The sequence below is a fragment of the Diabrotica undecimpunctata genome, chromosome 3 (genome assembly GCF_040954645.1).
Source record: "Diabrotica undecimpunctata isolate CICGRU chromosome 3, icDiaUnde3, whole genome shotgun sequence".
Classification (NCBI taxonomy): Eukaryota; Metazoa; Arthropoda; class Insecta; order Coleoptera; family Chrysomelidae; genus Diabrotica; species Diabrotica undecimpunctata.
This window is the reverse complement of record NC_092805.1, coordinates 81,768,704-81,790,824: the sequence shown is the minus strand read 5'-3', so window position 1 is coordinate 81,790,824 and position 22,121 is coordinate 81,768,704. Positions and strand designations below refer to the sequence as shown.

General features: G+C 32.6%; 1 protein-coding gene across 4 annotated transcripts in view; it reads left to right on the top strand.

Moving 5' to 3' along the window:
* The window catches only part of Mct1 (Monocarboxylate transporter 1), a 297,944-nt gene that overhangs the window by 61,053 nt on the left and 214,770 nt on the right, over window positions 1–22,121 (top strand). For all 4 annotated transcript variants that reach the window (XM_072526145.1, XM_072526148.1, XM_072526146.1 and 1 more), the window contains exon 2: window positions 10,112–10,241. In XM_072526145.1, coding sequence (XP_072382246.1) covers window positions 10,121–10,241 — 121 coding nt within the window. In that variant the 5' untranslated portion in view covers window positions 10,112–10,120. The remainder of the gene's footprint in view (window positions 1–10,111; window positions 10,242–22,121) is intronic.

The window sequence follows — 22,121 nt, the reverse complement described above, 5'->3', positions numbered from 1 at the left end:
TTCAATAAACAAATCTCATATAAGGATTCTCAAAATTTTGTTCTCCGTACGTGAACAATCAAAATTAATGGTACAAACAATATTCATTGAAAACTCAAAATCCCAAACTATTCTAACTCTCCTAATCAAAATATTTATATCCTTTCTAAATTACGTGTAAAAATTGTGTTATCAATAAAAGAAAAAAAACTGCAGAAAAAAAATAGTTGTAGAACCTTGTTCCTTGTAGACTGTATTATCTCCTCTCAACCGCTCCCTATGTAATCAGCAATCTTACAACAGATTGTTGCAAGTATATCGTCCTTAATGATCTCCTTCAAAAGCAACAATCATTCAAATTATGATAGCCTTTCTCCTCTCGATAAACTGAATCTCTCGTTGGCCTGAACAGTGACTCTTGGAATATAAGTAGGAAAATATGACTTACAATATTTTGCTGCTCCAGCTTCTGTCAGATACACTAACTCCACAAAAACTCACACTAACATTCAACACTACTGCTTGCTACTTCTCAGGAACCGCCAGAGAACAATCACTGTTCGTCTTACAGATTTGGAAAACCAACTGATTCTCCTTTTCTCTCTCCTCAATCTCGCTAAATTTTTTCCTACATACTTATCCCACCTTTTTCAATCTCCGCCAATCAAAACTCGTCACAATTCCCCCATTTTTTCATTTCGATAACAAACAAATTTTTACCTATAATTATAAAATTTCCTAAAACTTATTTACAAATAATATTTTCTATAATTCTTAAAAACTAACAAAAACCTCTTTCTAAAATCTCTTCTATTTGTCTCTAATCACTGCATTAATGTATTTTGGAAAACCCGTTTCAATTGTCTTTGGATTTCACTTAAAATTATGCGGGTCACTCAAGTATAACAAAGAAATAATTTATGTATAGCTTACATTTTGTTTAGTACAGGTAATCCAAGAATTTAATAACTTTCCTTCTTTGAAATGTTTGTTGTTTATTATCTTACTTATCTGAATTATTTTAATGTTTTTGAACTTTGAAATATTTTAATCAAACCAATATTTTTCTCGATTTTACATATCATAACAATATATATATATATATATATATATATATATATATATATATATATATATATATATATGTATATATTCTTTCACATATTTCCAACTTATTTTTAATATTTTAGTTATAGTTTATTTTATTACATATTTCAAAAGAAAACCAAATATAGATGGTCCTTATTTTTGTCCTTATTCTGACTTCGCTTTACTAAATGACCTATACTATTTTACATATAATATTTACTGTTTCAAAAACTTTAATATAGAGTGTTTTTTCAGATCAACCTTAAATAACTTTTAAACTTATAATTTTTAGGAAAAGCGCAAAAACACGTCAACTAATATTTGAAGGGGGAAACATTATGTCATATTTAAGTTTGCTGCGAAAGGCAACCTCTCACCCCCCGTATCATCCCTTAATTTTTTTAAATTACTTCCACCTTTTTTAGTTCATATTTGGATTCTCCACTTTGCACTGATTTCAGAAATGTATAACACATGATGCTTAAAGTGATTAGTTTATGAGAAAAATAAATAGAGAAGCAAGAAAACTGGATTGAAAAAAAAATATATTTTTTTAACAATTTTATTACAAACATTTAGAATGAAAATTTCGCTACCAAAAATGTTTACAATAATTGTTCAAAAATACTGCCAATCTCTTCCATACAATAGTAAAATCCATTTTGAAATTCTTCTCTGTGACATTGCTTAACACGTCTGCATTTAATTGTCAATATTCAATATTCCTCTATTCTTTGTTGTAAATCTTCTAGAGATTCTGGTTGAGTAGCATAAATTTTTGTTTTTAAATGCACCATAAGAGGAAGTCTAGGAGTGTTAAATCCGGTGACCTAGGTGGCAAATCCATCATCTGTTCTCTTCTACCTATCCAACCAGCAAGTAAAGTTTCGTTTTAAAATTGTCGCACAGGTAGAGCAAAGCAGCAAAGTGTGGAGGAGCTTCATCATATTGAATTGCAACCAAATCTTCGGACAGGTTATCATCATTTTCTACTATTGTTCTAATACGATCAACTACTTGCCTGAGTAACTTAAGATACGATGCACCATTTAAGTTTCCAGTGATAAAGAAGGGTCCGATAATGTAATCATGTAGGATACCACACCATACGTTAAACATTTGAGGTTGCCATATGTGAAATTCACGCACAATATATGGATCACTTTTAGCCCAGTATCGGCAATTATGTCTGTTCGCCAAGCCATTTAATGAAAATGAGCTAGGTATCATCCGAAAAGCAAATATTGTTTAACAATTGTAGATTGGTAATGATGTATTGTGTCAATAATTCACAAAATTCGAGACGACGATCAAAATCTTCTTTATTTACCTCTTGTACCAATTTAATTTTATATTGATGAAACTTAAATTTATGGAGAACTTGGAAGGCTATAGAAGATGAAACACCAATTACTTTGCTTATTGTTGACAGTGACGGTGATTGTTCACCCAAGTTATTGTGCCCTAAAACGGCTACTTGAATTGCTTCATTATTTACAAGTCCCTGTCGGTTATGTTTTTTTTATTGCAAACTGACCCTGTTGTTCTAAATTTCTGCGTCAGTTCAATCACATACTTATGAGTTGCATGTCTATTGTGGTGTGTTTCATTAAAAATGCTAGCAACAGCTCTTGCACAATTATTATTTTTGTAGTATAAACCTACAATTTCAATTCTTTCTTGCAAAGTGTAAACCATTTTAGGGATCAAATTGCACACGTATCAATAGCCTGTTACAAGTTATAACAAATTGTCATTGACTATTAACTGGTTAAAATGAATGTCCAAATAATACCGAAAACCTTTAATAAAATTTTAATAAAAAGTGAAGTTTTGTGTTTCTTGGTTTTTGAAGGTACTACAAGTAGTCCGGTTAAATATTTAAAAAGTAAATTATGCTACAACCTATTTTGTTACAGTCAATTAATGTGACAGAGATATTATTTTGTTAAAAGAAAAATTGTCTATCTCATAAATTAATCACTTCAAGACGAATGTATTATACATGTTGAAATCAGTACAAAAAGAAGAATCCAAATATAAAATAAAAAAATGGAGAAGGAGAAAATGGAGAATGGGGGGTGGAAGGGTGAATTTCCCAGCAACCTTAAATATGACATAATGTCTCCCCCTTCAAATATTAATTACGTGTTTTTGCGTTTTTCTGCAATATTGTTCTCCAATTTTAATAAACCGATTAACTTCCAATTTCTCAAAAATATGAAGAGTATTTTATAATAAAATCAGTACCTACCAAACACAACATTCACTTAGTCAAGTTAAGTGGTATTGACAAATTTTCTTGTGGTGATTGTAACATGACTTATGTGGGTAGAACAATGAGAACAGTGACTCAAAGAATCAAAGAACATCTTAATAACACAGTTAAATCGAACTTTGGCCATAACATTAAATTTAATAATCATTCCTTTTCTCCTTCCAAAAACAGTAAAATTTTACACAACATTTCAAATAAAAATTTTAGATTTAGAAGTCCTTGAGATATTCAAAGAAATGAAACTGAACCCTGGTTGTTGCTTACACACAAATTAATCTCAATTTTAATTATAAATCTCTTTTTAAATTATTGAAGCAGACTTTAGAAAAGTAAAAGTGACCTCATGCAATCTTAAGTAAAGTCTTTTTTCTTTTTTAAATTCCATTATTAATTTATAACACAATTTGTAATCAATTATTTGACAAATTATTCTTTTTTCAAACAAGAAATTTTCAAATTTTTACTTAAAATTCTACATTTTCCATACTGCTTCGACACATTACAATTAAGCTTCTTCTTTATATATATTATAAATGATCTGAATTGTTGTTTTAGGGATAACTTGTCAATTAAACCTAATTTGATATTCAGTAAATTGTATTTAATATTAATTATGATGCTATGTAAACCAAAATTTATAAAACATTAGACAGTCTTCGATTCATTTCTTATTTCAGTTCTCTTGGTTTCCTATGTATGACACATGTCAATGGTCACCTTCTTTGAGGAATCATTCAAAAAGCCGGTATTCGTTTCTGCTCATTCTGTCTGCCACCTCAGCTCCAACCAAATGGTCGGGTACTTACACCCGTGCCATAACCAATTTTTTTAATGTGTTTTTTTGTGGAGTCCAACGTTCCGTCTTTAACGTGTTTTTTCAAAGAAGTAACTTAAACTTTATAAAGGAAAATTGTACCATTTTCCACCAAACGGGATCTTCCTTAAGTGGTGGTGCTTTTTAAAGCCTAACGTAAGTGAAAAATTGTAAACTTTGAATTAGTTACTTATATTAGTTTTCTATTGTATCATAGGAGATAAATTTTTATACACTTCAAAAATACCTTTCTTTTCCATTCTTTGATTTGTCATAAGTACTCATAAGTGTGTACAAAAACATATTAGTATTTTCATTTTTCAAAAACATTTGAGATGTACACAAGTTACACGAAATTCTATTAGACCTAAATACAAAGTCAAAATAAATCAAACAAAAACGAAATAATTTACAAATGAATTGCTGAATAACTGTGGGGAATTTATTCTGGCAATAGTAATATAGTGAAGGTTGAATCATACGTATATTAAGGATAAAAATCGAACTGTCAAAATATAATCTAAAGGCCAATTTGAGTAGATTTTCCTTGGTCTGGGCAGGTGTTTAAATCGAATATACCAAACACTTTAAAGACAAACACTTTAGTCCGAAATTGAATATTATAAAACTGAAACAGCATAATCTATAAGCTCCAGGAACAAATGGACCGTAGAATGCTCAACATTAATATATAAGATCACGTACTCCATGCGGAAATAAGACGAATATCGAGGGAAATAGCTGTACTAAAAAAATCGCGACTATAAATTGCATTTGGATGCATAGCCTTATCGAGTGGTATTAAATTTATACAATCACTGCCACTAATCTGATTAAAAACAAATCTTATTCCTGATATATTTTGACTTAATACTTATATTTTGATTATGTTGATAAAAAATTTAATTCTGATAACATTATTGTATTTAATTAACACAATTGATTATCAGAGTATTATACCAAATTAGGTCATTTTATAATTATTACTGTTTACAAGAATTCCCTTTTCGAGTTTTGTACAAATATAAACACTTAAGTAATCGCGTCTTATCGCTTTGTAATTTTCTCGTGATGTTAATAGTATTTTAAAGAACAATCACACGTTTTATGATATAATTTGGTAAAATATGTTGAGAGGAATTTTAACGACTTATTAATTTGTTTTTATGGTTTCCACACAGAAGATTGTACAAATTCTGGACACACATGTGCTATTTATTTACGGAACTACTATATCGATCCGTAAGTTTTACGTGGTTCGCTAAAATAAAGTAAAATTAAACTACTTAGAAAAAAGAAGAAATAATATCTCCATAAAAAACATTTTTTATACTAGTCTCATATAGCTCATAAAGCATAGAAATAACAGCCATAGATTAAATTTTTTAACATAATAAGTAAGAGTGACATTTAAGACAGAACAATCAAGTCACAAAAATGATGAAGTAACAGACATAGGAACAACCATAGAAAACATAAAATATAACCTGGAAAGCTTTAAACAAGATTCGACAAAGTTCTTATATAAAATTAGAATAGCTCAGAAAATAAAAAATATAGAAACAAAGGACTTAGACCCTAAAAGTCTGTATGAGATAATTAAAAAATATATTCATGAAGCGGCAAATGAAGCACTCGGAAAAGTTGAAAATCGGAAAAAAAGGAAAACCTGAATGGTTGTCAACGGAACTAGAAGAGAAAGTTCTCAAGAAAAAACAAGCATATCACATATGGCTTCAATCCAAAGATCCTCAAGACAGAGAAATATACGCTAGATGGAATAGAGAAGTTAAAAAAGACGTGGATAAGGCGAAAAATATAAACTGGGAGGCTAAGTGTGATGAACTGGACAGATTTATGGGTGGAACAAAAGTGGCACAAGCTTGGAAAACATTAAAGCAGTTTAGGAAAAATGAGAAAAATGAAGACAACATTTCTCTCATAAAGTTAAATGAATGGAAAGAATATTATACAAAACTGCTGAAAGAGGATAGAGTAGAGTACAGATGGGAAAAGATAAGGGAATTAATAGACAACAGAGACGAAAGACAGGAAATCCCTATAATAACATTATCTGAATTGACGGAAACCTTAAAAGAGGTTAAAAACGGAAAAGCCACAGGGCCTGGAGACATTCCCATGGAGCTGGTTAAATATGGGCCGACTGCACTTTTAGAATTAATAGTAGATCTTTTCAATAAATATATGTGTGGAGACCAGGAAATTCCTAAAGATTGGAATAAATCTTATATAAGCTCCATATAAGAGAGGAAATAAAAGAGACTGTTCCAATTATAGAGGTATTAGTGTGACGAGCTCTGTGGGCCGGTTGTACGGCAGAATATTAAAGAAGAGGGTTGAAAGACAGATACAAGATATTGAAGAACAAAGCGGCCTTCGTACCGGGAGATCCTGCCTTGATAATATATTTATCCTACGACAAATAATTAAAAAGCTTGTCGAAAGAAGTAGAGAGACCCATTTGGTATTTATAGACCTTGAGAAAGCATATGATAGTGTCCCGTTAAAGAAAATGTTTGAGATCCTCGAAAGGTCCGGATTGGATTCGACGTATATCCGAGCGATATATAAATTGTACGAAAATGCAGTTAGTTGTGTAAAAATTGGAACCAGAACCTCAAATGAATTTAAAGTCACTAAAGGCCTAAAGCAAGGATGCTGTTTGTCATCGACACTCTTTAAAATAAACGTCCAAGAAGCATTGAGGAATTGGAGAAATAAATGTAGATTTATGAGCATCGAAGTGGGACAAGAAACTCTGTATACATTGTTGTTTGCAGATGATCAAGTGGTGGTTGCAACCGATGAGGAAGATATAAATTATATGAATCGAAAATTATTTGAGGAATATGCCAAATGGGGGCTTACTGTAAACATACGCATAACAGAATATTTAAAAATTGGAGAAAATACCACAGATCTGAGGCTTGAAAACGCAGTCATAAAAGGCTGCAACCAGTATAAATATCTAGGAAGCATCATATCAGCAGATGGCAGAGTGAAGATAGATGTACAAAACCGAATAACTCAAGGGAAAAAATGCATCCGAATACTGAATTCATTACTGTGGTCGAATAAAATAAAGATGCATACCAAACTTCGCGTATACAGAGCAATTGTAGAACCAATTACCACATATAGTGCCGAATGTTGGACGATGACAAAAACACCTAAGCTGTGTTCGTACCACTGAAATCTGGTCACAGTTGACCAATTATCAATTCTTCTTTGACTTAAATTACAGATTGCTGCTGACACAATATAAAACCAACCTTAGGGTGAATAGAACTAATAAAGAATTATTTCTGAATCATGAGTGTGACATCTCATTACAAAGTGAATTGTAGCCAAGATTATAATGGGTTCCTTTCCTAAGCAATATTTGAACATAAATACAGCAGCAACTTGGTAAAATTAAGAGATCTTTCAAAAGATTAAGATTATTACAGATAGGTTTAAACCAAAAACTAAGCGGTATATAAAGACAAAAACGCATTGGTAACTCATTGATTATGCTCGCTTAAGCAAATATTCAAAGATACTCACGTATACTAATACCCAACCGATAAAGATAAACGTCTTGTATATTTTGTTTTCAGACCGCAAGATATTGCCAGAGAGCACTATGATGTCCATTTTTTGCTTCGTCATTTCAGTTAAAATTTTCTTTGTCTTGTGAGTCATGCCTTAAGTGTTCCAGGTACCAATTTTTAAAGTCCTTTTCTTTGCCAGGTGTCGTCGTCGTAAGTTTTCATCCATATTGCGAGGCTCGGCGTTAGAATTTTTAGTCAAGAGTTTTTTTCCAGATGATGAGGGACTGGCCCATCGCTCCAACCCCCAACCTTGGATGACCAGAATTTTCTTTTGGGGTTTTGTTCCCTTAGTCGACATGTTCCAGTTTTAAGACTCCAGAAACTCGCCTTTCGCCCTCTATTAATTTTTTTCATATTTTTAATTGCATTATTGAATGGATTGCGCATGTCTCTTCAGTACTATGTTTCTGTCAGTCCTCCCGGAGGAAGTGGAAAGATATCTGCCTCTGGTCATTTCTTTTCGCTTATGCATAGATCTTTTGTATATTCCTGTAATTTGGTCGATCCATCTTGTTGGGGATCTTCCTCGAGATCGTCGGCATTCTACCTTTCCTTGGATAATATGTCTTTCCATGTTTTCTGTGTTTGCTCTCATAACATGTCCAAAGTATTTTAATTGTTGGAGATGGACTTTGCTAGAGATCCGTTTGGTGATTTTTAGCTCATTTAATTTAAAATTGAATTATTTGTCCTGTGGTCGGTCCACGACATTCAAAACAAAACATTTTAGTACATACATCTATGTCAACATTTTAGTAAATGTTTAGCATTTATCTTTCTTCTTCGTCCAAGATTCACATCCGTTTGTCAGTATTGGGAATATTAAGCAGTTGTACAACATACGTTTTATTTCTTCCCCTAGTAACCCTGTGTTTGTGATCAGTGATCCCAGATATAAGTGTGAGTTCACAACCTCAAACCGGTCTAACTATTTCAGCGAAAGTAAGTGTTGTGGTACGCCTGCTTCTTTTAGTATCTGCCATAACTGTTGTCATTTGACCCTCTCGAATGCTTTGCGGTAATCTATAAAACGAATGTACGGTGGTATATTGAATTGTTAGATTTTTCTAATATTTATCTTATGTTCAGAAGGTGGTCACGAATGCCTCTACCTTTGGTAAATCCAATTTGCTCTTAGCGTATATCTCTTCCAGAAGTTATCCTCATAAAACAAATTATTTAAATATAAAGAAGAAACTAGATTGTAATGTTTTGTGCAAATAACTGCGCAGTCGATTGAACCAACATTGACCTTCAGTCAATTTTCAACATTATTCATTATGATGCTATGCAAACTAAGATTTATAAAACTTAATTTTAGACAGTCTTTGATAAATTTCTTCTTTCATTATGATTCTCAATTCATCAATTTTGTGATACTTTATCCATTTTAATTTTCTAATGACATATGTCAATTATCACCTTTTAGGATTATCAAAACTGGCTTCTTATTGATTATGTGTAGCATTATTTTGCTGGCATGTGACATAAGGGAGATGGTTCTATCGTTGTCGCATTTACGGAAGCTGCCTGTTTTATGTATTGTCGTTATTGTACCTATACTTTATTTAGTAGTCAGGCCATTGATTGGAACCCCATATTTTGTTACAGAGCAAGTTAAGTAATTTTATATTGGTTTCTTCGGTGGCTTTGAGCATTTCTGCAAATGGATTGCTAATAAATACCATCAATTAAAAAATGACAAACTTTTAAACTGATAAAATCGTTTTTTGTAAAAAAAAGCGTTATGTAAAATATTTTTGTTTTTGCGGGAAATTACTTGAAATAATCCTAACAATCATAATCTGAAAGAATATCAGGGGTGACAAAAAATCGGATTTAAATTTTTTTGACACACTGTGACATTGCCCAAAGAGAAAAGATCTTGCGTTGATACTCGATAAGCTAAAAATAATTAATAAAGGACATAGGTAACATTTAGTAAAAATAAATCAAAAGTAACGATAATGATTTTCAAGGATATTGACATTCTTCGGACATATCACACTTATCGATAATATTTAGACTTGTAGTTTGATGGAAAACGGCTTAAAAAGGGCAATACGATTTCAAGAAAAACCTTAACGTACATAATCACTACACATCTGATAGGATGTGCACGTTTGAAAGCTTGATGATTTGCTTGCCGACAACACTTACATTGCGTACTTACAATTAGTTGAAAAAATCATTTTTTTGTTTATAAACTCCATTCCGTGTAGCATTAAATTTAAGCGATTTGTGTTCTTTTTTATTTTAATTTTTCCATAACTTTTATTTAACGTTAATTTTAGATCGTCCAATTTATACGTAACTAACAATATGTTTTTATTACAGTGATATAATATGTCTATTGGCCATTCTACAAAACGCAGGGATGAAGATGAAGACAGCGAAACACCACCTCCTCCAGATGGTGGCTGGGGATGGATGGTTGTTTTTGGATCATTCATGATACACGTTGTCAGTAAGTGATTATATTTATATGAAATACGTATACATTTTTCTATTACATTATTCGCATTATATTACATTATATATAAATACTAGTAGATCTCTTTCTATGAAGCTTCTTCTTCTTAAAGTGCCTATCCGTTCCGGATGTTGGCGATCATCACGGCTATCTTTACTTTATTTATTGCAGCGCGGAACAGTTCAGTGGTAGTCGTGTTATACCACTTTCGTAAATTTTGAAGCCAGGAAATGCGTCTTCTTCCCGGTCCTCTCTTACCATTTACTTTCCCTTGGAGAATCAGCTGGAGAAGGCCGTAACGTTCTGAATTTCTCATTACATGTCCTAGATATTCCAACTTTTTAGTTTTGATGGTCATGAGAATTTCACATTCTTTCCCCATTCTACGCAGGACCTCCACATTAATAACTCTGTCAACCCAGGATATACGTAAGATGCGCCTATAACACCACATTTCGAAAGCTTCGAGCCGATTCATAGATGCAACAGTCAGTGTCCATGCTTCCATTCCGTAGAGCAGAACTGTGAATATGTAGCAGTTCAATAGACGGCATTTTATTTTTAATGATATGTCTCGACTGTTGAAAATGGTTCTCATTCTAACGAATGCTGCTTTTGCTTTTATTATTCGCTGTTTAATTTCTGTTGAGTGGTCCCATTGGCTATTTAAATTGGTGCCTAGATATGTATATTGCTCGACTCTTTCGATATTCTGTTGGTTGATTGTAAGTTGAGCGTTTAGTATTGGTTTTTTACTAATTGTCATAAATTTGGTTTTCTTTATGTTAAGAGCTAGTCCGTACCTGTTGCTGACTTCTGTTATGCGATTTGTTAATATCTGTAAGTCATTCAGATTATCGGCAAAAACTATAGTGTCATCTGCATATCTAATGTTATTCAACCATTCACCGTTTATTAGTATTCCTTTCGCACAACCGTCTAAAGCTTCCTTAAATACCCATTCAGAATAAATGTTGAACAACAATGGAGACAAAATACAGCCCTGGTCTTCTATTTTGATTTTGGCCGTTTGATTGTAGTAAATGTTTCTGATAATTTTAAGATCTTTGTTGTCAATTCCAATTTCTTGCATTAGAGTCATTAATGTGTCATGTTTTACTATGTCAAATGCCTTCTGGTATTCTATCTATGAAGCTACAGTTCAAATTAAGCCTTAGAGATACAAAAGTATTTTACTGTGAGTAAAAGTAATCACAGTGAGAGTTATGGTGTGTATGTATAGTCTTTTGTATCTAAGTATTATGTAGCTTACTTATCGTCTTTTGCAATTTAATTTTAGTAGCTTTTAGCGTTCTTTTTTAATTTTTATGCTAAGTATAGTTTGTAATTTTAAACACTGAATCTACCGTCCCAAACAGATTTTAGAAAACGTAGAATGGCCACTACGTTAGACAAGCTTACCTTTATCACTTTTTTAATAAAAACACGGTATCTAACAAAATAATCAGTACTGAAATATAGAGTACTCGAAAATTGGTGCTGTAATTTTCATTCATGGTAATTTGACTTATTTTGTCACATGCCAATCTCCATCATAATTGTTATGGGACGAAGCAAAATCTTTAAGTTGCTGACAAATCTTCTCTGTGATTATGACAGTGAACAATAATTGTGGTGAACAATTATTTACGTATCATTAAAATTCTTTACTGGCATCGACATGCAAACATCAGGATTGACCGGGATAATTCTAAGGAGCTTCAAATACGAAGAAGAGTAAGACAGGGCTGCATTTTGTACCCACTAATATTTAACATCTATTCGGAGTTCGCTTTCAATAAAGCGTTGGATAGTGCTCACTGTGATATCCAAATTAATGGCGTCAATATTGTAACGCCATATAACGTGTGATGAATATGGACTGAAGCTAAACACCACAAAGACAAAGTTGATGGTTGTGAGTAAAACGCCAATATAACCAGAAGTGGTAACAGCTTATGAAGAACAACTGGCGAGATTCAACATCATCACTTTTCTTGGTGTAATATAAATAAAAACTGCGACATGAGCAAAAAAATTAGAACACAGATAGAGAAGGCCAGAGCTGTTTTTTTTTAAGTTGAATAAAATCTTATGTATAAACAATATCACTTTGAGACAGAAAATTAGATTAGTAAGATATTATGTGTTCTATATTCTTTTATATGGTGTCATATGCTGGACTTTAACGGATAAACTTCTCAGAAAACTGGAAATCTTGGTGTATTGTGCATATCATGCGTCACTCACAGAGATATAATATACTTAATATAATAATACAAGCCAAGATAGACAGAAGAAGCCGTCAACCAAATTAGTAGGTATAGCCAATTTGATGACCAATGTACGATAATCGAGCATGGCACAGGAAGAATAAAGAGAATTTTATAAGAAAAGGTCATGAAAAAAAAAGTGAACCATAAAATAATCGTGCTCGAATTTTTTTATTGTTTTCTATTTTCAACGATGCAGAAACACTGCTCTTTTATTTAAAATTAAACTTTTTATGTAAAAATACTTCTAATCCATCAATTATTCCCATTATCTAGCTAATATTTTGATAGGTTATCTTTACGACATTCGAAGAATGTGTTGGAAACAAAAATACAACTTGGTGTTAAATTTCACATTAGAAATATTTGCGTCTCAACCTGTAATTAAGTAGTCCAGAATCAGATTCATTGCTCCCATTACCTGGTGGAATCCCCTGTGTCCTATATACGTTGTTAGTTAAGTTGTGGGTATTAATAGAGTCGCTCCTCTCGTTGGCCATTTAATCGACAAAACTTTGCTTAAGTTTCTCCGTGTGCGTGTTAGTTGGAATCCGAACTCTCAAATTAGTCTACAAGTTTAAAATTAAGACAGTTCAACCTATGCAATTTAAACTTACTGCTCTATGTCTGGTAAAGCTGTTTTGAAAAATTGGAGTATTATAAATTTAGGGATATAATAAACTTTGAACAAATATTTACGACAAAAATTTATTTATTGATTTTCAAAATATTTTAAATTTAGATAACAAACGTTTATACGCGTTTGATCCGATTTTCAATGCCGTGTTTCCGTTTTAAAAGAAGTAACTCATTTAGATACTGGAAAATGATTATTCTGAAAATTTTTTTAATGGGTGAGAAAAAACAAAATAATTTAGATCCAAATCAAAACTGAATGGCGGATAACTGAAAAATTATATATTTTATTGTTAAGAAAGAGCGCGCATTGTTGCCTTTGTCTTTCATTTTGTTGCCAAATTTTAGTGTATCGTTTTGACTTAAGTTTCTTTGGTTGGATGAGATAGTAACGACACATATTATCGCGAATGATCCATACTGCCTACTGAATTTTAGTTTCAGGCCTTAGGTAGTCGGGTGTTCAACTTCAGCGATCTGGGAAGCATGAAAAGTATAGTCACCGTTTAGCTGTACATTCCAAATTTTATACATAGTAATTTAAATATTTATACATACTAATAATTATTTAAAGCATACATTATAAGTTGTAAATTATTTGTACATAGTAACAAAAAATAGGAGTATCGCTATTGATAGCAAAACTATGAACTAAAATATATGTATCAGTTAGTTCAGCTTGCGAATATTTTACAGATTCATTGTAGACACACAACACAAAAATTCCTACCTTTCACTATTAATAACTCAATAAAATTTACTCTACAGCCTTTTTTATTAAAAAAAAAAGAAGAATAAACATGAATAATGGGAGTATATATTTATGAATTTTTATTACAAACTTTCTATTTCTAAATACTAATCTATAAACGACTATAAAATTTTAAAAATAAACATTTAAACTTTTGTCTTGTGTGCATCGTGTGAATATTTTTTGAAAGTTGTATTCTAAATTTCGGAATAATAGATATTATTTATAAATACTATTTCCTTTAAACACAGCAATCTTTTTTTGTTATTTATGTAGTGTAGCAAATAACAGTGTAGTAATTGATGTATAATAATAGTCCTATCATCGATTGTTTTACCAATTATAAACTTTTGTTGCACGAAATTCATCGGGGACATTTCAATGTACAATAATTAGAAAATATGTCACAGTGTCCTGTTTTCACTAATAGCTAACAAATTATAGGGCCATCTGAACCGTTTGAAACCTACACACAAAAGGGTTAGTGGTCAAAATATATTTTGCTTCATTATTTTTAAACGAAACTAGTGGAAAATAAAAATTTGAATGTTAACAGATGATATACAGTGGAGTAAATCAAAGTTTATGATCCAGAAGTAGGTAGAAAGGAAGAACAGTAGATGTAAGATTAAAACAGGTGAACTAAATGCTAGAACCGGAAATATATCTTTTCCACAAGCAGTGGGAATAAACGGAGATCTTGAATGACAACAGACAGGCATTGAGAAAATTCGCTGCCAAGGAAAATCACGAGCATCTTCTTTAGACAGCTAAATATACATCAATACACAAAGAGTGCCTGAGGATGAAGATCAATAATAGACTACATGAAAAAATTTTATATAAAAAATCCTTTATAAAAGGTATAATAATATAAAAAGAACCCTTTCGGGCTACATCACAGAACGTTTTCGGAATGACTATTTCATCATCAGTGCTTTTTCTAGGTTTATATGTGTGAAGCCACTAAATATACGGGTAAAAACCTTTAAAATATATTTAAATTAATTTGAATTTTCATGGCATCGTAAAACAACGTAAAACATCTTAGAACATTATCAGCAGACTTAATTTCAAATTGACTTAACTATGTATATTTAAAGGGTTTTTACCCATATATTTAGTGGCTTCACACATGTATACCTAGAAAAAGTACTGATGATGGAATAGTCAAGAAAAATAAAGAAATATGCAGAGAAACTCGGAACGAAGCACAGAGGAAAGGTAAAGACCTCTCAGCAATCATGTGAGAAATCATCTTTTGATTTTTAAGGCTCCTTGATAAAATAGTTTTTCTTGCTCCGTCATTGTTCAGTAGATGCAATACGTTTGACTTTTTATTAGTACCTACTGATCTAAATGATGGATGTTAAGGAAGTTATTTTATTTAAAGTAGTTTTTCTATTTAAACTGGCAATTTTCAAAACCGGCTATGAACGTGGTATGCCGGTATAGGTATTTTATACCGAAACTAATTTTATCCACTTTCGATAAATTTAAACTCTACACCGGTATCGTAAATGGGAACCTACTTTTAAAGAACTTTTTGACATTTTATAATCCTTAATAGACAAATCTTTCATATTTTGGGAGTCAGCCTTTATCCTTGGGGCCAATTTTTTTTTCTTTTTTTATAATAATTTTTTTAGAAAGTCCATATTCGCGGTCCATCGGCATAAAGCTGTGTCGTCTAATTGGAACAATGTGATGAATTTCTTTGTATGAAATGAATTCTTTCTTTGAATTTTTACATAGCAAAGAAGCACACATATAAAAGAATTTTTATTCTGACTCTGACGTGAATTGGAGAATAGATTTATGAGGTCCTTGAGTAAAATCTATTTTCTTAATTATTTTAAATGTCATTTGATTTTCCTGCAGCATATACAATTTCATACAATATTATTAGCCTTTTTCCTTCATGTACTGCTTGATAAAATTTTCCACAAAAATAATACATGATTAACCATGAGCTGTAGTTCTTTGATATAACTAAACTTTTTAATTTTTTTTTTAAACTTGTCATGTCTTTTTCATTATTACTGAAATGCAATGTCTGTCTTCCAAGCATGGCTCTTGTTGTCCTGTCAATATACATATTTCCGACTAGAAAATAGAACTGCATACAATAACAAAAACTCATTAAACAAAGTTACTGTGCTAATGGTCCAGTATAGGTTATTCATCTTATAGTTGGCAGTCGATATTTTTACACGTTTCCTTCTATATTTAGTATCACTGTACAGCTACGCGGTGACTGATCGGCGTGTAGGGGAGAACGGGATAAATAGTTTCAGTTAGGCATAACTTGTTCCCCACTATTTTTACAAATAATTCACAATGTAGTGAAGTTTAAAAATACTTTTATGAAAAAATTAATTCAATCTCCATTTTAATAGAATAATGTTAAAGATAGACAAAATCGTTCTTTTTGATGAATCGATTTTTTTGTATTGTCTTTCTGCGATGAGTGATACAATTACCCCATGTATGAATGTCTTTTAATTACTTTCTTTCTGGACTCAAACTGGGTAGTACATGACACCGCATTTCAAACAAACAAATGTTTGTGTTCGATAAAAGTTCGATATGTTGTGGAAGGAATCACCAACGAAAGCAGGTTATATTATAATTAGAATGGAAAATATATAGCTGCGGTTCCATCTTGTAGTATCGCCAATATACCAATGTATAATCGATTGGCGATACTTCTCCATGCGATTACATCTTGACTACTTGGTAGAGAATTGTTAAATATATATTAACTTGTGATGTATCCTATTTATTCACTACGGTTTACAAAGTGATCTTAAATTACGAATACCGACTACGAATGAATTACAAATATTAAGTGTCCCTATTTCTTTCTGTTTACCTATTTATAACATCAAGAATCTATTACACAGGTTATCCAATACGTGTGCTCTAGTTTTCTATTAAAAAACAATTATATATCGCAATAGAGTATTTTTGATATTTCTAATATTGTTGGATTACTAAATGTATCTTAGTATTTTCTAAGATACGTCTTTTATACTACTCCTACTTTAATACCATAGGGCGATAAGCCCTGATTACTTGAAAAGATACTTTGAAAACGGTAGATGAGCTTTGAATACTTAAAAAGATACTTTAAAAATTTTAAAACGGAAGAGAAGGTTTAAATGCAAAGATACTTTAAAATTTTGAAAAGATGGATTTTCAGACTTCTGGAATAAATTTCCAGGTTTTACAAAAGACAAAGGAGATACGATTGACTAAACTAATGTACCCGCTGTCTTGAAAATGAGGGTAGTCCAGAGCAGAACAAAATAGAATGAATTATACTGGCTGAGTGATAATGAATATTTTTATATAACTGTTAATTCTGAATCAAATAATATAAAATTACCAGTATCGCCATCAAAACAAGCATTTATTACACGAAACACGTGTCATTCAGGCAATATAAGATTAACTAGCTGTCATTACTTCAAGCCTTCGATCATTGCTTTACGTGTTTTCAGAAGGCCTGATCTGTATATATATATATATATATATATATATATATATATATATATATATATATATATATATCTTAATATATATAAATCTCGTGTCACAATGTTTGTCTTCAATGAACGTCTAAACCAATTAACCGATTATAATAAAATTCGCACACCATGTGCAGTTCGATCCAACTTGAGAGATAGGATAGTTTAAATCTCAAATTATAGTCGCAATTTTAATTTATTGCTAATTATTTGTCTGTTATTATTTGACAGTCACAATTATCTGTTAACTCCAAATGATTCTAACAGATGTCGATACCTTTCGACTGGGTTGAGTAAGTAATCAATAGATGGCGCTGCTATGGTAAATCTACGAACGTGTCATATAAGATACATTTTAATAGCATAATTACCACGTGTTGTTGACGCTATAAAATTAATTAAATTTATTTTGTAGTGAACGAAATACTGTATAATTCAATTATTTCCACTTTTTAAATTTTTGGTGTTAGCATAGCCGGCCACGTGTTACTTAGACTGAAGTGTAAATTGAATTCATATTATAATGAAGATAATACAGTGAAATTAATCCTGTTTTTTACTTATTTGTGCTTCATTGATCAAAACTTTATAATTTAATTTGAATATATGTATGTAAGTATTATCACATAATTATAAAATTTAATTAAAATGTCAATGCAAAAATGATACACAATTTCCTACACTTTTTTAATAGTTGTACAAATATTTTTTTTTATTGTTTTTATTTAACCTCTATTATAAAATATTTAGCACTTATTATTTCAATGTGCTATGATAACAAGTTTTTCAGATTTTTTTTCTTATATTTAAACGATTAAATTAGTATTTCAATTCTTATTGAAATTATTATTTAAAATCTATAATTTAAATATGTACATGTCAGTATTATCACATAATTATAAAAGTTAATTAGAATGATTTTCAATTTTTCTTTTCTCATATTTAAACGATTAAATTATTATTTTCAGTCAAATGCCACCGAAAAAATCTAACCTCAACAACGCGAGCAGCAAAGGGTCACGACGCAAACGTTTTGAAAGAGCTCAGCAATTACCAGAACAAATCGAAACAAGAAATGCAGCTCAAAGAATCACGACTGCAGAAAGTCGTGCACAAGAATCCCAAGAACAGCGTGACGAACGTCTGCAACAGAATATTACGAGAACAAGAGTGGCACGAGAACGAAACATAGCTACAGTACGAGTACTAGATCGACAAAGGCAACGGATCAGCCGCTCATTAACACGTGCATCATTCGTTCGGCTTGCCTTTGAATATGCACCAGATATTAACTACTCAGCGCATTCAAAAATTGCTATCGGTGGAATGGATAAAGTATGTCAATATTGTCAGGCATTGAAATTTCGGAATGAAGCAGCCGGCATGTGCTGCGCATCAGGAAAAGTTGTGCTGTCACCTCTACCCGCTCCGCCGGAGCCTTTATTATTCCTTCTTACTGGCAATTCAGATGATTCCAAATTATTTTTGCGTAAGATACGCAAATTTAATTCTTGCTTCCAAATGACGTCATTTGGGGCAACTAAAATTTGCGATCGTGCATCCGATGGACGTAATTTTGAAACTACATTCAAAATTCAAGGCCAGGTGTACCATAAAATCGGATCACTGATGCCAATGCCTGATAACAATCCGAAATTTCTTCAAATTTATTTTATGGGCGATTGTGAAGAGCGCGTGACGACTCGGTGCCTGTATAATTTTATTGAACAAGCAGAGGAAAGAGCAATTGTGATATTATTGGAAAATTTTTTAGAAGATCACAATCAACTAATTCAATTGATCAAAAGAGTTTCGCCACGACTGCAAAATGACAATTATCAAATCGTCATAAAAGCCGACAAAGTACCATTAGGTGAACATGCTGGTAGATTCAACGCTCCAACTGTTGATGAGGTTGCTGTTATCATGGTTGGTGATCCAGTTGACAAAAGATCTATAAAAATTATACGGCGAGACAACACTGTCAGTACGATTTCGGATCTACACCGTTCATATGACGCACTACAATATCCATTGATATTTTGGCAAGGACAAGATGAATATCACCTTAATATCAAACAGTATGATCCAAATACCGGTAAATTTGACAATTATCTATTTACTTTCTTACTGTATGTATAGATTTTAATTTCGTATTGCATTTTATTTTTTATTTTTTTAGGTGATTACAGAAATAATAAAGTTAGCTCAATGAAATACTACGCATACCGAATAATGGTTAGGCAACATCAAGACAATTATATCCTTCGATATCATCAGCTGTTCCATCAATACATTGTTGATATGTATGCTAAGGTCGAAAGCGAACGCTTGCGATTCCTTCGATTCAACCAGGCAAAACTACGATCGGAAGAATATATTCACTTACGAGATGCTGTTGCTGGAAACATCGATGGAAATTTAAATCCCAATGACATCGGTAATGCTTTCATTTTACCTTCAAGCTACATCGGCAGTCCACGGAACATGCAGGAATACATACAAGATGCGATGACTTACGTACGTCATTACGGCCGGATTTATTTATTACATTCACATGTAATCCGAATTGGGAAGAGATACAAACTTTACTATTGCCAGGACAACAAGCCATTCGTCGTCATGATTTAACTGCACGTGTGTTTAAACAAAAATTGAAATCCTTAATTGATTTTGTTGTTAAATATTCAATTTTTGGTATCACACGTTGTTGGCTGTATACGATAGAGTGGCAAAAGCGAGGTTTGCCTCATGCCCACATTTTGGTTTGGCTTAAAGATAGAATCCGTCCTGAAGAAATCGATCAAATAATTTCAGCCGAAATTCCAGACCCATTAATTGATCAAGAATTATTTGATATTGTCACCAAACACATGATCCATGGGCCATGCGGTGCTTTCAACATGACGTCACCGTGCATGGAAAATGGAAAATGTAAAAAAAATTCCCAAAGCCGCATACGAATGACACGATCACGGATATTGATGGTTATCCAATGTATCGCCGCAGAAGTACTGAGAATGGTGGCCACACATTTACAATGCGACTGCCGAACTTTCCAAATCAAGTTGAGTTTGATAATCAGTGGGTGGTACCATACTCACCACTACTTTCAAAAACTTACAAAGCTCATATCAATGTTGAGCTTTGCAGTTCTGTTAAATCAATTAAGTATATTTGTAAATATGTAAACAAAGGCAGTGATTTCGATCGCCACTGCGTATGCGTCATTTCTTGTTTCAGACTCTCCTCCTCAAGTAACACATGACGTAGCTCTCCTCCTGGTATGTCAAGGTAGGTGTTTAGAGGCGTGTTAAACTTGCGGGGTGTCCTCGCCACCAGTTGGGCCACGGGAGTGATTGGCGACTTCAGGTAACTCGTCACTGCTCTGTCCACCCCACTGCTAGTGGGGAGTAATGTAATATTTTTCGTTTGGGCGATACATTTGGGTGAAAGCTTCAGGAATGTGACTCGTTCCAGTACTCTTTCGTTCCGATTTCCATCGCAAATAATGGATATGTGTATCGTGACTGGCGTGATAACTAGCCAGAGGTGGGGAGTACCCATCTTACTCCATTGAGCTGTCTGTATTGTCCTGGCTACCACTGGACATGTGCTATTCTTAGATCGCTCATAAATTTCTTCAAGTATGCAGTTTGGTTGGGTATCCATGTTTCTTATAGCCGTTGGTGAGCACGCTATCTGCGCCTTTGTCAACAGTAAGCATCTTTCTCTATCTTCCGCGGTCAATTCGAAGTAGTGCAGTGTGTTATAATCTACAACCAGTAGATTCCTTGGGGCGACAAATGTGCGCAACACCGACCCCTCAACGTTAAGTGGTATGGCCGTGACTTTGAGCATGCTGTACTTATTTTTCCCTGTCACTATGAAGTAGCCGATGACTGTTATATATCTGTCGTCATGACTGACTTCTGTTTCTATAGTGGGTTGTCGTCGTATTTCGACCCCTTGAGGCAGTATCTGCCCTGCTTTCCCTATTAATTTGGTTATTTCACCCGGTTTCACTATATCAATGAAGTGTCCGTGGTTATAGTGAAGGTTTAATATTCCCTCGTAAAATTGAGTATATTCGTTTATGAAGTCCATAACTTGTAATGCTATCGTTTGTATTCGTAACGTGCTATATTCGGTTTCTAGTTTTTGTGCTTTGTCTTCTACTTCGTTAAGTCCTTTAGATATTTCTTGAAGACCTGTGATTAGTGCTTTGTTAAACTTGTTCATTTGCTTATTTATCCTGTTCTCTGTGTGATTGATTGATGTTATTGTTTCTAACATTATCTTCGCCTGGTGCTGTGATCCCTTTATTAGCTCCTTTTGGTTATTATCTAATGCTTCAATGTTACTGTAGGCTTCGTCATTGACTCCAAATACTGAGGTTAATATTGTTCCTAATATTCCTCTTCTTTCCCTTCCTTTTATTTCTACTGTCAACCCCTCGCTTACTGACTCCGCCTTTCTTTGTCCTTCCTCTAACTTCTCTATTATATCCTTACAATTCACGATTTTTATCTCATGACACAGTTCTCGTACGCCTTGTATCATATTTCCTATTAGTTGGTGCTCTGTTCGAATTCTTCCTTTTTCGAGTAACACGTTTATTCGAAATGTTCCCCTGTCTATGTCGACCTCTCCAAGGTCTTCTGTGAAAAATCCTGGTACC